Source organism: Diachasmimorpha longicaudata, chromosome 18 (assembly GCF_034640455.1).
Source record: "Diachasmimorpha longicaudata isolate KC_UGA_2023 chromosome 18, iyDiaLong2, whole genome shotgun sequence".
Classification (NCBI taxonomy): Eukaryota; Metazoa; Arthropoda; class Insecta; order Hymenoptera; family Braconidae; genus Diachasmimorpha; species Diachasmimorpha longicaudata.
The window spans coordinates 2439670-2461202 of record NC_087242.1 but is presented as its reverse complement, the minus strand read 5'-3'; the positions used below and the strand labels follow the sequence as shown (position 1 = coordinate 2461202).

Here is a 21533-nt window from a genome sequence, read left to right as displayed (position 1 = left end):
ATTTAATTATGAATTTTAAATGGAAATGTGTGAGAATATTTTACTTCTGGTGACCTTCAATTATTGTCAGTTTTTGAAGTTTCCGAAAAAATATTTAGAAATTTCTTTTCTGGCAAAGATTTTCAGGATTTTTTTTTAATTTCCTGGGATTGAAAATTTTAAAAAATTCTTTTGTGGGAAAAATTGAATTTCTCGAAATTTTTTCTGAACTTTTTAAAGGAGAATTGAGAGTCATTAACTAATTATAAAACGCAAATGTTGTATTTTTTGTCGTGTCAATCTCATCGATAATTTTTCAGAAAAATATTTTAAAAACATGAACTTTGGCTGAAGGAAAGTAAAATTAATTTTTGTTTATAAACAACTAATAATGTCAAAAAATTCCTCGACTTTTTTACGTCTAATCATCAAAATCCATCTTCTAATGTTAAACTACAACGAAAATTCTGATTTATCAATTTTTTATAAACCGAAACGATGACAATTGCAAATGTAATGGAGTTTTCTAAAAAATGTTGTGCAGCTTTCGATCATTTTTTAATTTTCTAAAATAGTAGAGCTGCTTTACATCTTCGAGGTGAATAAATCCTCGATGAAAATTAAAATAAATTCTGTCATGTTGATGACTAATTACGAAAAGAAAATACTTGCTCACCTGGATGCGTTGACGTAGCAGGCCAGGGCGTCTTTTGGCTGACTGACACTCTCGTACAAAATTCCCAGATTCGTCCAAGCTGCTGAATGTGATTTATCCAATTGCACAGCGCATATGTAGGCTTGAAGTGCATCCATAGGCTGATTTTGCTGTTGATAAAGGACACCTATGCTGCACCAGGTGTCTGCATTCCCTTCAGACTTCTCAACCGAGTTTCTAGAATTATCAGAATAAATATCAGCACTTTTTCACTTCAACGGAGAGTAAACATTGATATCAAAGACGGAACTGCCTTCAATGGGAGTAATCTGACGAGGAAATTATCAGAATATATTTTTAGTTAACGAGAAAATGATCAAAAAACGTCTTCCATTTGTTTAATAAAATCAAGGGTCCGTAATAATAAAAACAATCAACAGCAATAATTTGTGGAAATCACTGCAACTGTGAAATTGAAGGAGGGAAATTCGCAAAGAAATTCCTAATCGAATAAATTAATTAACAGATACTCGATCAAATCCTATTTGTTAAACACAAAATCATAAAATTCGTATAAAAAAATGTAATAAAATCATTCACCCATTCATTTAAATTATTCATTTATTAATATTTATGTTTAATATTATCTGTTTCCATTTTAACACAAGTCTCCATCTTATCTCACCCTGACCTACATAAAAAAATTTTTATTCAAGTTGTTTATAAGAAAAAAAAATCCTCTTAGACCTTTATTTCTTCATTCATTTCTTCATTTATTTGTTTATTTATTTATTTATTAATTCAGATAATTAGAACCCACCATAAATTACGAACAACTCCTTGCCTCGAATAAAATGGCGAAAGTTTCTTGTTATTTGACTCGCTCACAGGGGCGGTGAGAGGGTGCGAAGAGGAGAGGTCGAGTAACATCGAATTAATAAGTGAAACCAACTTACCTGTATGCAATAAACGCATCATGAACTTTTCCAGAAGCAGCTAAACATCTACCCAACAGATACAAACTCTGTCCACTCTTTGGTTCAGCCTCAATGGACCTCTGCAAACAGTGAATAGCAAATGCCTGTTTCTGCTGTCTAGTTACACCGAGAACAGCGCAATCAACCACATGGTACATCCATCCTGAAATAATAATAAAAAAAACTGGTTAAACCGATTATTTTCCAAACTGATTATTTCATATTTTTCCAAACTGATAATTCGATTTTGACTAGTGCCCAGTTCGTGATGAATATCTCAGAATCTAAGCCAGCTAGCGAAATTTTCATTATGACCTTTTTTGTAGAACTACTTGACCTCTATAATAAAGGTAATCATAACTATTTTGCTATCTCCCTTAGATTTATAGATATTCTTAAAAAACTCGAGTGAGAGATAAGTCAACTTATCTCCGTTTACCACTTCGTTACAGGATTCAAGTCTTGGAGTGGGTTTACTGACATTTTTTGCAGTAAATAAATTTGCAAAGAGTAAAGTCGATGTTGCTCTCATTTGGGTCATCAAGGAGAAGGACAAGGGGGATTTATCAAACCTAGTTCTCTCCATTGACGAGGACAATTGGTCTTTTTACCAAAATCTGGGCACTGATGAGCCCCTAGAACTGACCCAGACATTTTCCCCTGATGATGACTCCACAAATGGAGATTTCACTGATAAATATTCACATAAATTGTTTATTGAATTCATGTGTCGAAAGGAATGTCCTCACATTGATCAAACAATTTGTTTATGATTATATTGTCACTGTAATTCCCCCTAGTTCTAGTCCTTTTGTAAAAATATCACTCGATCTCTTGTTTATAATTAAAAAAGTTAGGTTATGTCGACAATAACTCCATTGAAGTTGAAGATCATGAAATCTAAGTCGACTTGACCCTTTGATTGTGTCCACATTTATCGATCTGAGTCGATCAAATCAAATAAATAATCGTCAGCAGAAAGTAAAGCTGATTGTCGATTAAAAATGTTGAACATGTGGTCAAAATCGTCATTGACTTTGAATAAAATCAGACCACGACAGTCACAATCAGTTTTTCGTCTTCGACTCTCCAGTGACATTTCGGATTTTTTTTTTAATTAAACCGTTCTACCCCTTTGCTACTGAATAATCGAAACAGAATAAACCAAATAACCAAATCACAACAATTTTCATCCTGACATTTGACGGGTGAATTTCACTCGTTAGCCCCACACTGACTATTACATACGAGAGCTTTAATTACCGTTCACTGGGGATGTCGAAATTAACCCCTTTCCCTTTCAACCGTAACCACATCCTGGTATTTCCCCCATCATTTCAAAATTTCACCTTTTTGATGTTCCAGTGATGAATTATTCGCACGAGAGAACGTTTTTGCATCCGATTTTCATTTGCGAATCGAATGGTTGTGTTACGTTTCCGAAATATTATTTAACGATTAAAAATAAATCAGTCAATTAACTGTGGAAATATTGAAATTCAGGAATATTTCCACAGTTAATTGATTCCTGGTATATTTCCCTTAATTCCTGGAATATTTCCCTTATTTGCCCTTCAGAATTAACAGAGTGAAATAAAACAAAATAAAGTTGGAAATAATTAAAGGGAATTGAAATAAAATTCATTAGCTCTTACTTTTTACTGTTAAATTCAGGAGAATAAACTTTGAAATATTTAAAGGTCGAAGCGAATAAGGGACCATTCCAACCCCACATTGCAAAACTACCCCCCATATCACTCCAATTTTCTGTGATAAAAAAAAACGTTTTTAAAAAAAAAAGTGAGTTTAGTCGCAGTTGCACCTTTGATGTGGGTTAATTAATAAATAAATCACTTTTGCAACTTCAAATGAATCGAAATACTTCACAATAAATTATATGCACGAGACTATTTTCACTTATTTACTCCAGCACCTCCCCACCACTCCAATTTGACTTTTTTTAAAATAAAACAGACAAAGATGTGAATTTATTTCTGATTCCAAAATTTCAGGGCTCGTGCAGGAACTACATTTTCAACGCAGCTGCTGACTCCATTTCTTAATTCACAAAATATAATTTCACAATTAAAATTAATTAATTAACCGCGCACCAGAGACCCCCACGAGATAAAATGAAAAATTGTGCAAATTGTCAATTCTTTCATTCACACAATATAATTTCACGAGTGAAGATTAATTAATTAATTAATTTATCGCATAACAGACGATCCACGAGATGAAATAAAATTTTGTCTCATCAAATTTTTAATTCAAAATAAACGGAAATAGGAGACTATGTTCACCCTCACATTCCAGTCCACCACTTCACCATTTCACTTTTGCAAAATAAAATAGGGGAAGATGTGAATTTATTTTTAATCAAATTTTTCACGAGATCTCCAATGCAGCTGGAGCCCTACTTCTTCCTTCACAAAATATAATTTCACAATTAATTTAATTAATTAACCGCATGCCATAGAAACCCACGAGATAAAATAATAAAAAAATCTCCAAATTTCCACATTTTTAAACAAAACCAACCGATCCAAATTTATTTCCAAATCCAAAATCCATAGAACCGTCCGACCATTCGCTCCCTCATGCAGCTGCTGACTTAATGATCTACCACTCGAAAAATATAATTTCACACCTAAAAATAAACTAATCGCACAATCACATTAAATTTAAAATTTAAATTTTAATTAAAATGAAATAAACGCTCATCACCTTCTCAGTACAAAATAAACTAAACTCGAATAAAAATATTTCAATTTTTCGTTGAACTATTTCGTACTGTGGGAACGAAATTTGGTGCCCTGAAGGGGGACGTTGCTACGATACTAGACCATCGTCTAACTGAATAGAAATTGTGCAGGTATAGCCTAGGGTAGGCCACTTTGGCTCTGCTAGGATCCATCTCCCCCTATTTCCCCACTCACATCTCGAATTACCAAAAATCCCCCTCTACCCTCTTCACCACCTCGCGGCATCGGTTTTCGTGTCCCTGTCCTATTCCCTTTTCCCCTTGGGCTCTTCACTGCAGTGTAAACATAGGCGTAGAATTTATTGTACTCCATTAGGCTGAAATATTGTGGAGGATGTTTCCTTCCAGATAAATTTTGAGTTTGAATTTTGAATCAGGTGGGTATGCGGAAGGACTTTTGGGAAGATTTATTGACGAACAGGAGGAAAATGCGATTTTTAAATGTGACATTTTTCCCTGGAGATTAATTTTCAGGGATATTTTGAGACCTATGAGTACCTGAGGAAGGGAACATGCAGAGGAATTACGACCAGAATTGAAGGGATTGACATTTTTATTTTACGTTTTTTAGGGATTTTTTTAGTCTCTGTAATATTTTATATTTTTGATATGTGAAATGTTGTCTTGGAGGAGTAATTTTTGAGGGTTTTTTGAGACCTACAAGTACCTGAGGAAGGGAACATGCAGAGGAATTACGACCGAAATTGAAGGGATTGACATTTTGATATTTTTATTTTACGTTTTTTAAGAGCTTTTTTAGTCTCTGTAATATTTTATATTTTTGAAATGTAAAATGTTGTCTTCGAGGATTAATTTTTGAGGGTTTTTTGAGATCTACAAGTACCTGAGGAGGTTTTTGGTGAAGGGATGTCTTGTCAAAAGAGAAATCAAGATAATTTTTAGATCGAAGAGGACATGCAGAGGAATTAAAACCAAAATTAAACTAATTGACATTTTATAATTTTTATTTTACGTTTTTTGAGAACTTTTTCAGTCTCGATAATATTTTATATTTTTGAAAAGTCAAATGTTGTCATAAATTAATTTTCAGAGATATATCCACCTTTTTTATTGATTAAAAATTCAGGGCTTCATCTCCATAAATTTCATCCATCTCCATAAATTTTTATAAAGTAATTCCTCTAAAATTTTGACTTCCCCCAGATTATCAAATAAAAAATTCATTTTTTACTGCATAAATTCTCTTCACGCTCACCAATTTTTACGGATCAATTGCCCTGAAGTTCCCAATTCCTCCAGATTTCCCAATCCAAAATTCCCTTTCCCCCAAAATAAATTCTTGTTCACTATTAAAAAAAAAATATTCGACTGAACTTTCCCCTTCCTCCAGACCATCAAATAAAGCTCTAAACATTCACCGCTGATGCTAATAAAACCCCCATTAAAAATTATATTTCACCAGTGACTTGATGAGTTCACCCCAACTTGTCACAGTACCTCAACGATTTTTTTCCTACACTTGATGCAAGATTTTCCCATTAAACCTGCCCTACCGTCGAGCCCACCAAACCGAACACCTGGCGCAAGGCCCAAAACCCTCGCCTCCCCTCTTTATTTCCCTGTTTGACCCCGAAGAAGAGCCACTTGGATTACTCTGCTGCTGAGCGCCATAAAGTGCGAGTAATTCCTCACGTAGCTACTAGCTACACCCGAAAAAAAAAAAAATTCCCGTGGAAGTATTTCATCCTTCCCCTAGTGCCTCATCTCGTCATCATAAAGAAAGACTGAGGTAGTGGGAAGGTCGAGAGGGGGAAAAAATATGGAGAAAATAGCTGGAATATTCAAGGGACAAAGGTGATGGTGAAATCGATTGGGTGTTGGGTATCATAAAGCAATTTTCAAGGTGATGTAACGAGCAGAAGGTACTGCAATAAAGGCTACTCCTCGGCAATAACTTTTGAGGGGTCCTGAAGGCTCTGGAAATCGTAAAATCGTTGAAGCAAAAAATTATATTTTACCATCGATGATTTACAAAACCGAAAAATTGACAATAAAGACGAAGAAAAGAACTATTTGTCATCGTTAAACATATTTTGACTGCTGGCAATTGAGGGTCAATTGGCTGAAGTTGTTCAGTACACAAATTGTCAATTTTTCGTCTCAAAAAACGGAAAATTGCTAATAAAAATGAGGAAGAGAACTATTTGATATCGTTAATAGTTGTGGAAAACTGTCCAGCAAATAAACTGTGAATTTTTATTCTCAAAAAAACAATAATTAGTAATAAGAATGAGGAAAAGAACGATTTGACGTCGTTAAAGATATTTTGACTGTTGGCAATTGAGGGTCAAATGATCGAAGTTAATTGTTGATCTTAAAAAACCGGAAAATTACTAATCAGAACGGAGGAAAGAACTATTTGATATTGTTAAAGATATTTTGACTGCCCTCAATTGAGGATCAAATAATCGCAACTGTCCAGCTCACAAATTCTCAATTTTTCGTCTCAAAAAACCGGAAAATGGCTAATAAAAATAAGAAAGACAACTCTTTGATACCATTTATAGTTGTTAACTGTTTCTAGTGGAGTGTTAAATAGTCAAAAAACTGTCCACCACAAAAATAGACAATTTTTCATCTTAAAAACCCAAAAAATTGCTAATAAACACGAGGAAAAGAGCTATTTGATATCATTAACTATGTTTTCACTCCTCTCCCTTCAGGATCAAATGCTCAAAACTATCCAATACATAAATTGACATTTTTCGTCGTTCTCCAATATTAACATAACCGACAGAACCGGAAAAATCTTTTATACGAACTTTTCGATTCAAAAACCCCTGATGCCTGTCCTAGAAAAGATTTTCTTTGCCTGCACGAGACTTGCTACCAACTAAGCCGCAGATCCCAACCCCCCACAGTGTCTCCATTCACTCTTCTCCAGCCTGACCCATTTACAATCCCGGAAATCCTCGGGTCATAAGCTCAGCATCTTCAGCCTCCTATTCCTGGACCCCCAGAATTAATTAATTCCAATGACCGGATATTTCCAGGGACTGAAAATCACCAAAATAATCGTCCAATTGATTATTCAAGTGCCAAACTCCAAGGCAAGAATATCCCAACGAAATGCAATTCTCAAAATTGAAACAAATTAAAAAAATAATAATAAAATCCAGAATTTAAATGAATTTTCGTAGTACGTGCCATCTGCCAGGGACATACACTAGTTGAGCCAGTGTTTGGTCTGAAAGTCTGCTTCCCACAATCGTCCAAGCCCACCCCCACTGGATTCACCCAGGAGTGGATTCCATCCCCAACGCTACCCCATCATCCCCACGTCCCCCTCTCCACCCCACCCCCCTACTCCAGAATAAATCAATACACGTGTCTGCCACGTCGGGTAGTCGTTCAACCTTAAACTTAGACCCCTCGACGCTTTCATTTTCACTGGGCATTATTTTTTCTCATCCATTGTGACGGATTTTTATAGCGAATTTAAGGTTCCAGGGGATGAAATAAAGAGAGGGGATTTTTTGATAATTTAGGAAGTGTTTTTGTGATGAGACTCACCTAGTTGACGACAAATATCAGCCTTCAGGTGTGACGGTAGAGCCTTCTCCTTCAGAAGTGTCTCGTAGTTCTCTTTCGCTAGACGATACTTCCCCTGGACTTCGTAGAGATGGGCAATATGGAATTTTACTGGAAGAAGAAGAGAAAAAATTCGATTAAAATTTGAAAAATTGATAAAAGAATAAAAAATAGATTATAATGTTTTGGGAATATCTCTGAATCTAAGGGAGATAGCGGGGTTGTTGTTATTACGTTTGTTGTAGCTCTCAATTCGGTTAACAAAAAAGGGTTTGTTAACAATTTTGCTATCTTCTCTAGATTTCAAGATATTAATTGAAAACGATAATTGGGGGAGTGACGAAACGATAAGTTGGCTTATCTCTGAGCCGAGTTTTTGAGCGATATCGTCAAATCTAGCGGAGATAGCGGAGTTTTTGTTATCACATGTATTGTAGCTCTCAATTCGGTCTACAAAAAAGGGTCTGATAAAAACTTTGCTATCTCCCTTAGATTTCAAGATATTCATCAAAAACTGTAATTGAGTAGCGAAGTGACAGAACGACAAGTCGCCTTATCTCTGAGCTGTTTTTGAGCGATATCTCTGAATCTAACAGAGATAGCGGAAATTTTGTTATTACATTTCTTGTAGCTCTCAGTCCACTCCACAAAAAAGGTTCTGATGAAAATGTTGCTATCGTCCTTAGATTTCCAGATATTCACCAAAAACTGTAATTAAGAAACTGCAGCATTCTGCATGGAATTCCCATGACGATGATTTTTCATTGAATTCAATGATTCACGGAGTTCCACGGTTGTCCCAACCTTGGCAGCCGACTTGACCTTCAAGGACATTTAAAAAACTCATTCCGGAAGTCAGTCATGACTTTTAATGACCAATCATCAGGGCCTTCCCTCGCCTCAGTACAAGAATCATCCGATGATTCATGAGAAATGATTCAATGCAAATTTGCTGTAACAACTGGATTTAAATATCTCAGGGGGTCAATTTTCCCCGACTGGGAATTGCAAAATGTTCGTGGGGATTTTTCCCCTGTTACCCCCTCGGGTGAAAAAATATGAGGACCTCCCTCACTGTGGAAATGAACCTCGTGAATTGCTGTCATTATCGATACGGCCTGCGAGTTTCGATAATATGAATTATCCTGCCCTGGCGAGCATCAGCTTCGAAGTAATCCTCCAGTCATCAGTCAATGAGTTTAAAAAATCAACCCCCAGGACCTGATTTTCGTCAAAATTATTCTTCAAAAATTTCCAGAACAAAAATTTTTTGTTGACACATTTTTCATGAAAATTTGTTGTTTTTTTTACCAGATTAAGATCATCGTCTGGGAGGATCGTGTTAGACCTCTAAAAGTGTTATTACTGGACATCGAAATCAAAGTGAACTCAAAATCACAAAATTTTCCTTTGTCTTCTGAGTATTTCTTGTGCACCAAAAGGTAAAATCTGTTTTTTACCCTGAAATCCACTTTTTCCACAATTTTTATTGCATAAACGTTAAAAACGACGAACTCCAGGAATCAGGAACGTTAATTCCTGTAGTCCAAGTGTCTCTGATATTTATAAATATCTCATATATCGCAGAATATAATATATCTGTTCCCTTTTATTTTTAATATAATTAAAAATTGTGTTCACTGTCACTGGAGTTGAAGCAAATGGTGTTCACTGTAGCCACAATTATTGGAGATCTAATCTCTGAAATAAAATCGTGACAACGTCGACATCCAATTTGTGACATTCAGAGTGATTTTTCGTGCCCATTTTGCCCCAAAGTCCCGATTGTACGTTCGATTTCCTGCTTAATCCTACGATATTCGATCTTCATTGTAGTACCTGGCCCTGAAACACTCGTTCCTCTCGTCATTTTGTCCTCTCGAAGCACCTCAACAATTCCAATATCTTCTAAATAATTAAAGATATTGTCATTAACTTCCTCCTCCAAACCTAATGTTTTAATTAATTAAACTTTGCCCTTCACTGCAATTTTCATCTGCTCCAGACAAACTCTGAAAACTAAACTCTGAATCAAAACAATGTGACGCACGTTGTGAGAGGTTAGGATGCCCTTAAGACGCTCAGGCGTTGCTAGACTCCAGTAGAGCCATCTTGCGGTCGTTTTCAACAGCGAAATGTTTAAAACTATTTGTGTTTAACATTAGAATATTTTTCAGCCAAATTTTTCCTCGTTCAAATGAACAAATGCTCTGGCTATTAATGGGTTTACAAATTCTTGAAAAAAATGTGGGGAAGTGCTTCGAAAAAAATTAATATCTCGGAAACTAGGGGAGACAGCAAAATTTTCATCAGAACCTTTTTTGTAGAGCGAATCGAGTACTTGAATACATGTCATGACAACAATTTCGATATCTGTCTTAGATTTGCAGAAATTCCTCAAAAACTGTACTCAGAAAAAAGTGAAATCGACTTAAGTATGAATTATGATAATGACAATCCTCTAGAAGATTAATATTTTATATGTGACCTTGAACGCACTTCATTAATAATTATTTCGGTTTTTTAAATTCTGATTTTCTTGACAGAATTTGGATGAATGATTTAACGGTCGTAATTATTGCAGGAGTTCACTCAACGTTATAATTAACATGATCCTGACCTAGAATAATATAAGTGAAGTAATTACTCAATTTCATAAACGAGGAATTGAAAAAATAAATAATTTTCTGAAGTAAATATTTAGCCCAAATAATTGTTTTTTGTCTCAGTGTAATTTTTTCAACTAAAACGTAACTTTTTCTATTAAAAAAAATAATAACAAAAGTAGAAGTCCATGACATCGTCCCTGAGGAGACGTTTCTTCGTCGCCAAGAACGTTATGATTTTTAAAAATTACCTAACTAATTAATTAATTAATTAAAAAAAATCCAAAACAGCTCACAATATTTTAAACAAAAACAACTCAGTCACGTGCCCAAAAAAATTGATAAAAAATATTATGAACTGTTCAGAAGGGAAAAATACCGATATCTCATATTGTTCATCAAATTTTGACGCTCCATCAAATTTTTTTTTTATAAAAAAAAATATACAGAGACCCAAATGAGCTACAGATGAACACCAGATCAAGAGGAATTCATAAACATCGATCAGTGGCAGTTGTTCACGGGGCGTGTCTCATTTTCTCGGTTCACTTTCTTCCTTGAACTTGACCCGGTTACACTGGCGCAATCCAAGTGACAGCTCAGGCCGATGACTCCTGGTACAGCGTCTGGGCAATCTTGGAGGACTGGGATATTTATGTAACATTTCAGTGTTACCTATGAGTCAGTGTGGTCAGTCCAAGTGAGCCAAGGAAAAGGAGAGAATTCGAAATGCGATGAGACGAACATTTTATTTGGTCTGCGCACACAAGTTGTACCGGTTTTTTAAATTTTTCTCAAGGGTTCGAAGACCTGGGGCATTTTTCCTTTGTGATCGCTCGAGTGTTGCGGATGCATTGTGGAAAGACTGGTTAACTGTTCGTGATGTTCCTTCGTGGAGAAGGAAAAACTCTTTGGTTGAGTTTTAAAAAATTAATAAGTAACTGCGCAGCTGGTGATGGAGAGTTTTTTTGAGTGGATTTGGAAATCCAAATTTTTCTTCAGTTGGAAAACGAGAGGAGGTTATTCTTATCTGAGTTTAGTTTTTGAGGGATATCTCGGAATCTAAGGGAGATGGCGAAATTTTTGTTATGACGTTTGTTGTAGCTCTCAATTCACTCGATAAAAAAGATTCTCATAAAAATTTTGATATTTTTCATAGATTTCGAGATATTGATCAAAAATGGTGATTGAGTAGCGCAGTGAAAAAACGACACAAGTTGCCTCATCTCTGAGTAAGTTTTTGAAGATTTTCTGCAAATCTAAGGGAGATAGCGATTTTTTTGTTATCAGCTTTATTGTAGTCCTCAATTCGCTCTTCAAAAAAGGTCTCTATAAAAATTTTGCTATTTGTGCTCAATTTTGAAATATTCATCAAAAACTGTCGTTCAGTAGTGAAGTGAAAAAAACAAGATATCTCGTCTTATCTCCGAGTGAGTTTTTGAGAAATTTCTGTGAATCCAAGAGAGATAGCAAAATTTTTGTCAATACATTTATTAAAGTTCTTCATCCGCTCTACAAAAAAGACTTCTATGAAAATTTTTCTATCTTTCCTAGATTTCGAGATATTCATCAAAAACTGACCAACACTCAAAAGTGACTTATCTGAATTCTCATTTTTCCTAGAAATAAATTTTCCAACAAAACCACATTTGTCCTCGATTTTTAGAAACTTATTCGCAATTAGTAGAAATTGATTAGTAGAAAATTATTAGAATTCAAAAATCTATAATCGGAGCGATCCCCTTCCCCCGCCCCCCTCTGGGGAGCTGAAAATTATGACAAAACTGTCTCCGAAATTTGGGAAATTGGAAAACAGTTGGAGACCAGTTTTTCCCTCAAGTAACTTCTTCAAGTACTTACTTTCGAGTTTTGAAAATGAGGCCGGTGTACTGGCGTCGATGAGTGCTAACGTCAAGTGCTTTAATGCCGCTTCAAAGTCGGCATGGACTTTGAGCATAAAACCGAGACGAAAATGCACTTCGCAGGCGCGGGGAAATCCTGGATCCACCCATAGCACTTGTTGAAAGGATTTTATAGCCCTGGAACAGCAATGAATTGATGCAAAATTAGTTGCAGAATTTTTTGTTGTACAATTCGTGATTTTTTTTCAAAGTAGAAGTGAACTCGCACGTGGTGCGCAGGTGTCGCCTTATTAGTTTGAGAAATAATGTAATAATATATATAATATAATATATGATGTATATATATTACGTATATATTGTGCGTATATACTTTAAGGACTGATGTTAAATCATGATCATTAAAGTCAAAATTGTTTTAATGAAAAATAATATCGGGATTATGGGATGAAGATTTTATGTTAATTTTCGGGGAATAAAAAAATTAATAACTATTTTTTGGGCCCATCCGGGTTTCCAAAAATTTAACTGAGTCATTGTTAGATTTAAATCTATCGATTTACCAATTTTCATCAAAATTTCATTATTATTTGGACATATAATAGAACTACCTTAACAAAAATTCCCAAAACAATTCACATAAATTATTCTCTTTCAGAACAACGTAAATATCTGATACTGTGTGCTTGAAATTAAAAAAAAACAATTATATTTTTATCCAAATATAATAAAATTAATAACGATTTTCTGGGCCCGTCCCGGTTTCCAAAAATTTAACTGAATCATTATCACATTAAAATGCATCGATCCACCAATTTTCATCACAATCTCATCATTATTTCGACATATAACAGAACTACCTTAACTACCTTAACGAACATTTTCAAAAAATCAGAAATTATTCCCCATGGGAACAGCATAATTATCTGTGATACCGTGTCCTTGAAATATAAAAAAAACAACTGTATTTTTATCCAAAAATAATAAAATTAATAACTTTTTTTTGGGCCCGTCCCATTTTTCAAAAATTTAACTGAGTCATTATCACATTTAAATCTATCGATCTACCAATTTTCATCAAAATGTCATCATTATTTCGACATACAATAGAACTACCTTAACAAAAACTCCCAAAACAATTAACATAAATCATTCTCCCTGAGGACAACTTAAATATCTGATACCGTGTCCTTGAAATTAAAAAAAAAAACAACTATATTTGTATCCAAAAATAATAAAATTGTTAACTATTTTTCGGGCCCGTCCAATTTTCCAAAAATTTAACTGAGTCATTATCACATTTAAATCCCTCTACCCACCACTTTTCATAAAAATCTCATTATTATTTCAACATACAACAAAACCACCTTAACAAAAATTCCCAAAACAATTACCATAAATCATTCCCTCTCAGAACAACGTAAATATCTGATACCGTGTCCTTCGAATATTTAAAAAGCGGTATTTTCCGTTTATTTAACTTTCCGGAAGTGGCATGAAATTATAAAGCTCGCTAACACGTAAGAATTGCACAATCATGACCTCGTTCGGGTTTTAACCAGGCACGTCACACTGGCACACGTTTGCTCTTGATAAATGTGTTAAAATGGGGGGGAGGGGGGGAAGCCTTTTGCAATGTGCACTGGGTACAACTGCATATAAAAGATGTGCAGCCTTGAGGGGAGTAAAGAAGGCCGTGACAAGCGGAACGGCTGTTGCTCAGCTGATGCCATTTGCATTTGCCAGAAGAAAGGTGGGCCAACTTCACTCCACACATAACTCTTCCCTTCAATTACATGCGCTCACCCCATTGTTTAAGTCACGACAAATTCACCGATTGTTATCAACCGCTTTTTTTTAATGTGCGACAGACGCTGCGTTAACAAAGCTTTTGCACGAGGGACAATTTTGAATCAAGGCGCGTTTTTTATATTCGACAAAATATATTTTTTATATTCGACGTCGTAACGACTTTTCTCTTGTGACATTCGATATTTTAAAATTTTAATTGAAATTATTTTGTTAATTTAGTGGCTTCTCGTGGTATGGAAATTAGATGTTTGAGGGCAGATGACGTTTTTGATGGTTTTGGAGCAGAATAAATTGATAGGTTTGTTAATAAATTGACGCGGGGGAGGATATTGTTTAGAGAAATGTGGATAATTATAGTAGTGAGTACAACGTATATTATTTAAGGAAAAATTTTTTTTTGTTTCTAAAATGTCCAAAACCGTACAGTGGAAACAAAACTATTGATGAGTTGATCTTATGTACAGATTAAACACTTTAGATAATTAAAAAAAAAATAAAAACGATAATTAAACTGATAAAAATTTGTCTTTGCCATAACCGAAATTTTTGGTTTTGAATTTTTCGCAGGAAAGTCTGAATTTAAATTCAAAATAAAATGATTTTCCCGCAATTTTAAATTTAAATTCAAAATAAAATGAATTTCCCGCGCCTTCCATTCATCCCACTCAAAACTACATTCACACAATTTTTCTCGGTTCGATGACTTGAATGAGATGACTCACCGCATGACCCTAGGAAGTAAATGTCAGTGACTCCGAGGAGTCTGTTCGGTGGGAATGAGTGAAATGGCTTAATTGCGAAATTGTTCCACTCGTATCGATGCAACTGAGAGAGCTGAATTTTTTCATGATCCACAGAGGGAGAGGGAGGGAGTGCAGTCTTGACCCGGAAGTGGGGTGAGGCTCTGATGGACGTTGAACTTAGATATTTACAGTGGAAGACGTCGGGGGATTTTATTTGCACAGAATTCGTAATAGGAAATCACTTGACGAAGAAAAATACTCAAAAAAAATTACGGAACTCGCATTCTACTCATCGATCACGGAATCGATCGGGGAATTTAACATGAGAGTCTCTTAAGTTAATTACCCTAATAAGAGATGAGAAATGGCCGACAGTCGGCCGACTGTCGGCCAGCATTGGCCAAATGTCGGCCCACTGTCGGCCATTCCTCATCTCATATCTGGGTAATTAACTTACGAGATTCTCACATTAAAGCATTCCGCCAATGCTGGCCGACAGTCGGCCGACTGTCGGCCATTCCTTATCTCCTATTAGAGTAACGATTGACATAAACATTATAGAAATTTCAGGAAAAATATCACAAAAATCTAATTAAAAAAAAAATCTCCAAACGCGAAAATTAAATTCCAAATTACGTAACTTCCTGTCAACTAAATTGAACTCCCCCCCCCCCCGTCGTAGGGAATTAAAAAAAAAATGATAAAACGTCTACCAACGAGGTCCCCGCGATAAAGAGTTATTCGAGTCGTGAAATCCCCAGGTCCGTCGATAACTCCAACGCTCCGTAAATAATCAGAAGATAAATTCCTCCTGACCCACATAATAGACAGCGCAACAGTGTGGGTGGATGCAAGTCTGCAAGTACTCTCGAGGTACTGCACTCGTATTATCCATTAACAGAAGAGAGAGTTGGACTGAGGAAGTCAGTGAGCGCTGAGGCCTCCCCCGGGGCATGAACGAGGACGACTGCACGAACGGAGAAGAAAAAAAAAAGAAAAAAAGAAAAAAAAAATACACAATCCGAGTAATGAGGAAACACCAGTGGAGGAGTTGCATTGTGCAACGATAACAAATTGTTAGTCTTGCGCAATGGGGCCACGTGTTGTTTAACAAATCAGAACACGAGCGACTTCCGGTATTGATTTTTGCCATTTCCAGTGGACTGAGCGAATAAACAAATTGGTCTTGACGGAAAGTGAAAGGGGAGGGCTGAATGAGTCGTTTGGATGGTGTGTCCACGTGCGTGTCCGCCAAATCAAGATTAGGGGAGGAATAACAATTTTTTTTTGGGGGTTTTTTAAGGGGGTTCGGGGGTGAAAAAGGTCGTGTGGTGTCTTGAAGAAATAATTGGAGAGAGGGAGGGGTTGGGAGGAAGATTTCTGGGGGGTGAAGGTCTTTCGGTGTGGAGATGGACGGGGGGAGGTTCTTGGAAGATCTGGGGGGGGGGGGGAGGGAGATCTTCGGAAGAGAATTTTTGGGGAGATGGGGGTGAAGAGAGATTTTTTTAGAGGATTTTTCAAAGGGGGGGGGGGCAGAATATTTTTGGATACAGATATTTTTTGATGAAGAGGGTTTTAGGATCTTCAGGAAGATCTTTGGATGATTCTTCGGAAGCGTTTTGGAAGATTTTTGGGGGAGAATTGTTTTTATAGGCTAGTCATTGGGGTGAGATGAGGATTTAGGTGAATTAATTATTTAGTGATGTTAAATGAACTTGTATTTATATTTTTAAAGTTAAAATTATCGTAAGATCGGAAGATCTGTTTGGTGGGCCTTAAGGATTCTTTGGAAGATCTTCGGAAGAGAATTTTTGGAGGGAAATGGGGTCAGAAGAGAGATTTTTTAAAGAATTTTTCATTATCTGAGTAGAAATATCTTCAGAGAAAGATATTATCTGATGAAGAATCTTTGGGATCATCAAAGAGATCTTCCGATGATCCTTCGGATGAATTTTAGAAGATCTTTGGCGGACAATGATTTTTATACACAAGTGATTAGGTAAAAATATTTGGGTGAAGGAACTATTTAGTGATGTTTAAATAATCCGAGCAAATCGCTGTATAAAATCGATGATATCGATGAAATTTAAAATCATGGGGTCACTAAATTCCACAATGAACGACCCCTCAGGTTTTTTCTCGGGGGAGTTAATGTCACGAGTCAATTTGTTTATTTAAATTTTTAATTTTGTCGAAGGGACAGAGTGTGGACTATGTGGGACATTAATTTGCATTTGGATATCTTGTATCTCTGCGCCTTTTGCTTCAGCACCGCCCCCTTTCTCGGCAACCGTGCTAATTAATTTATGAGGTGTCGAGAGGGGTGAATTTTTATGATACTGAGCTTGTACACGAGCTTGGGGGGGAAGGGGGAAGGTGTTTTGATGACACGTGACCGGGAAAACGTTTGGTCAAGCCACTGAATTTCTTTAGATTGAGATAAAAAATTGGAGTGACAAAAATATTTTTGTATATTTATTTATGAACTTGTTAGGGTTTGAATATATAAATTAAGAATGGAGCAAGCAGAGAAGGGGTGAAACACATGTCTTGTAACACCAAACAAAATAAAAAAATATTATTATTATGAACTTTTTGGAAATATTAATTTAATTTATTTTTCAGTTCCAATTTGTTTTAATTTCAAATATTAATTTAATTGAATGTTCAATTTAAATTTGATTCAATCTAAAATATTCTCTTTGAAACTAAATTAATGATTAATAATTAATAATAACAAAGTCAATAAAAGTCCTGTTCGAGATAATTATTAAAAGTCATTTGCAGGTAGGGGAGAGGGTAGTTCCATCGTGTATAAATACTTAATTAATTCTACCGTTAGAAGAACAAATTCTGATATTTATTTATAAAAAAAATTATTAAAAAAACTATGAACCCTCCCCGAACGTCAATATACCCATCACAAGCTATACATAATTTTTTCCGAATTTTCCTGACACAATTAATCGGAAAATTCCGCACGTGAACCTACAGTCGGTAAAACAGCGACCTGATACCGGCGCTACCTTAATGCCGAACGTTCCTATCAATATCGAAATAATTCCTTATCACAATAGTCGACACCAGCAGACCATCTCTGGATCAATACAAATAAATAATTTATTCCCTAAATTTACATGTAATGACATTAAATCGAGAATTTAATCCCTTCAACCGAGCGAAAATAAATGAATCTCCTTAATGAGCCCAGAACTTCATGTTCAATAAACCGTTTAATTAAGTAAAAAAAGTCACCCTCAGTTCATCGCACCCACTTTGCCAGACGAATGAGTAAAACGAATGATATATATTTTTTTTTTTGTCGTCCTTCCTCCTCTTCTGGTTATTTTCCACCCTCTTCGGTGCCCGCGGGACGCATTACAAATGCCACAACGCGTTCTTTTGTATGCGTTCACTCTCGTCGAGTTCCCGTGGTTCATCCTACCATATCGAGCTGTGTTTCTTGCGGAAATTGCGTTAGAGCATTTTACCAGGCTCAAGCCCATGGTAGAACTGGCAGGATTCTACCGTACATGGATTTCTCAGGCGCATTGTTGCCGAGAGTTTTATTATTATTTCTGGAAACGAGTTTTTAGGGGAATTCCTGGGGCTGTTGGAGTAATTTAAAGTATTTATCGAGTGCAAGATTTTTTTTGCTCCAATTTACGGGGACTATTCGCTAATTCATCTGATTTTTTTTTGTTGTTGTTTATCCCGTGTAGAGAAGGATTAATTAACGAATTAATTGTTAATTTAAGGGGAGAAATGTTTGGTGATTTTCTATTTTTCTATTTTTCGGAAATTTGTTGTATGTTTCAGTGAAGGGAGACGGTATGTGGACTCCACACGTTGGATTTGAATCTCCCGCCTCGAAAATATTGACCAATGGGGAAAAGTCTTAGGTGTGATGTGAGCCGATGGTTTATGTGGCTAACTTAATTTATGTGCTGTATTATGAGAGATACCGTACTCATATATGGAACTGGGGGAGGGGAGGGAGTCGTGGGGATAATCGATTGTGTCATGGTAATGATCGATCGTTTGATAATAGATTAGGGGAAGAATGATGGATTTTTATGAGCTTCCGTGCTAAGAGGAGATGATGAATTATCGAAATTATCGACTTATCGATTTAGCGATTTTCGAGATTTGAAGATCGATTGTTATTTATCGATTTGTGAAAATGATTGATTTCATCTATAATTGAAGAGGACATCGATACCTCTGAGAGAAAATAAAGAATTATCGAATTATCGAGATTCGATTGTTTTTTGTATCGATTTGTAAACATAATCGATTTTTCTCATGACTAAAAAAAAACATGTATCATGTATCGAACATGGGGGCTCCATGGAAATACTAGATTATTTTGTGGTCATGATCGATTATTTGAAAATCGATAATCGATTATTTGAAAATCGATAATCGATTATTTGAAAATCGATAATCGATTATTTGAAAATCGATAATCGATTAGTGGAAATCGATAATCGATTAGTGGAAATCGATAATCGATTAGTTGAAATCGATAATCGATTAGTTGAAATTGATAATCGATTAGTTGAAATCGATAATCGATTAGTGGAAAATCGATAATCGACTACTAGTGGCGCCGGTATTATTGAAGCAAAAGATGCCGTAATCTCGAATTTCGAGATACAAAAATCGATTATTGCTAGGAAAATCGTCGTGTGACCGAGTTTCAGGTCGAATCCCCCTCGAAAACAATCGAAAAAATTCTGAACAATAGCATCGCCACAGAAAAAGAAATAATTGCCCCAGAATAATCCACCAAAATGGTGACTCCATTCAAACAAACTCTCCCACGAAATAAAGAAAATCGTGACGAATGACATCACCATAATGACGATTTCCCAGTGACCCACATTATCGTTGAATGTCTCCCACCCACACACACACTCTCTCTCACCATGAAAAACGTGACTAGTCTGAGTGAGCATTGACGCCATCTATCCCAGGGACTTGAAGAGTCTAATATTCAGCGTCATAACATAACGGACGAGATTCCATCTCCCGGTCTTTGCCATTTTACTTTCCCCTCTTGAATCAACGTTCACCACCGACTATTAGACATGACCTTGAGCCGAGTGAATAGCATGGTACGACAAGAGTCGGATGTTTCAAATATTTATGATCAACTGAATGCCCTGAACATGGGAAAGCGACACTAAAATGTCGGATTTTATGAGTTAATTCTGAAGTAACTCATGACGCTATTGTGTACAAATAAGCTCTTAACGAGTCATTTCGAGTGTCGAGTCTTTGCCAGATAATCAGTTGTAATCGCTTTATTCTGAGAATTATCATTTTCAAAATACCGAAAAAATATCGAAATGTCGATTTTGGAATTCGATAATCGATTGTTCATTTAATCGATTTCTGAGCACAATCGATATTTTTGTGTCCGTCACCTCCGGTCCCTACTACCAAAGGCAAAGTCGTACGATTCTCGAATATCGAGACTCGAGAATCGATTATTTTTTAATCGATTGATGAAGGTAATCGACTGTTTTTTATCGATTTATAAAAATAATCGATTGTTACACACGCACTTTCCATTTCCTACTACTACAGGAGAAAATGCAGTATTCTCGAATTTCGAGTTTCGATTATTTTTTAATCGATTTATGAAAATAATCGATGTTTACTATGTTCATAGCGGGAAATTCAAAGTTTCTAAAACCTAATCTGCTTCAGTAAACAATAAAAAAATAGGAGTCATTATCCAAAAAATGTTGCCGCCATTTTTACTCGTTACATTGAAGTGGTAAAGCAAATTTTATTTCCTCACCGGCATTAAACTTGTTTATACAGCCTCGAGTATTATCGAAGAATCGTTGAATTTTTTATGACCCGTACCGATTTAGCAACGATTTCGTACGCTTTGTTCCTCGCTTATCATCAAAGAAACTCATCGCCGATTATTTCAACCGAGTGCGCATGCCCGGGGGCCGCGCATTGGACGCCCAGTGGTAGCAGATGCATCGCGCACGCGCCATGGCGACAGGTGTTTGTACACGTTGAGCTCTGAAAGCGAAAAATCTTGAGCTACACCAGCACCTGTGTTGTCAACCTTCAAAACTGAACGGTTGCAACAAAACGTCTCGTTCAGTTGCTCTTGCAACGGCGAAAAAAAAAATTATTACTTCATCAATCGCATGATTTATACGGCGAGAGTATTGGGGTAGAGCAGGGCAAAGTGGACCGCCCTAACAGGAGATGAGGAATGGCCGACAGTGGGCCGACATTTAGCCAATGCTGGCCGACAGTCGGCCGACTGTCGGCCATTCCTCATCTCCTGCCAGGGCGGGAGCTGGGAATTTCATACGAGTATTGAAAAGCTTTGAATTTCGCGCCACAAATGAATAAAAAGGTGGGACAGGACTTCGATATTTTCGATTCGATTCGATTCGATTCGAGATGGCAAAATACGTTTTTTTTATATTTGTAGGGTAAGAGGCCGTGCGCAGGACTCTGAACGGTCGACCGGATGTGAGATGCATAAATATCGATTATTTCATGAATCGATTATCGATAAAAAATAATCGATTCTCGAAACTGAAAA

The 21533-nt window shown here is 36.1% G+C and overlaps 1 protein-coding gene across 4 annotated transcripts in view; it reads right to left on the bottom strand.

Annotated features, from left to right (window-relative positions):
- Utx (Utx histone demethylase) overlaps positions 1-21533 on the bottom strand; it is a 68189-nt gene that overhangs the window by 10122 nt on the left and 36534 nt on the right. For all 4 annotated transcript variants that reach the window (XM_064137221.1, XM_064137222.1, XM_064137224.1 and 1 more), the window contains 4 exons: positions 12394-12572; positions 7910-8038; positions 1591-1774; positions 656-871 (listed from right to left, as the gene is read on the bottom strand). In XM_064137221.1, the coding sequence (XP_063993291.1) occupies positions 656-871; positions 1591-1774; positions 7910-8038; positions 12394-12572 (708 nt within the window). The remainder of the gene's footprint in view (positions 1-655; positions 872-1590; positions 1775-7909; positions 8039-12393; positions 12573-21533) is intronic.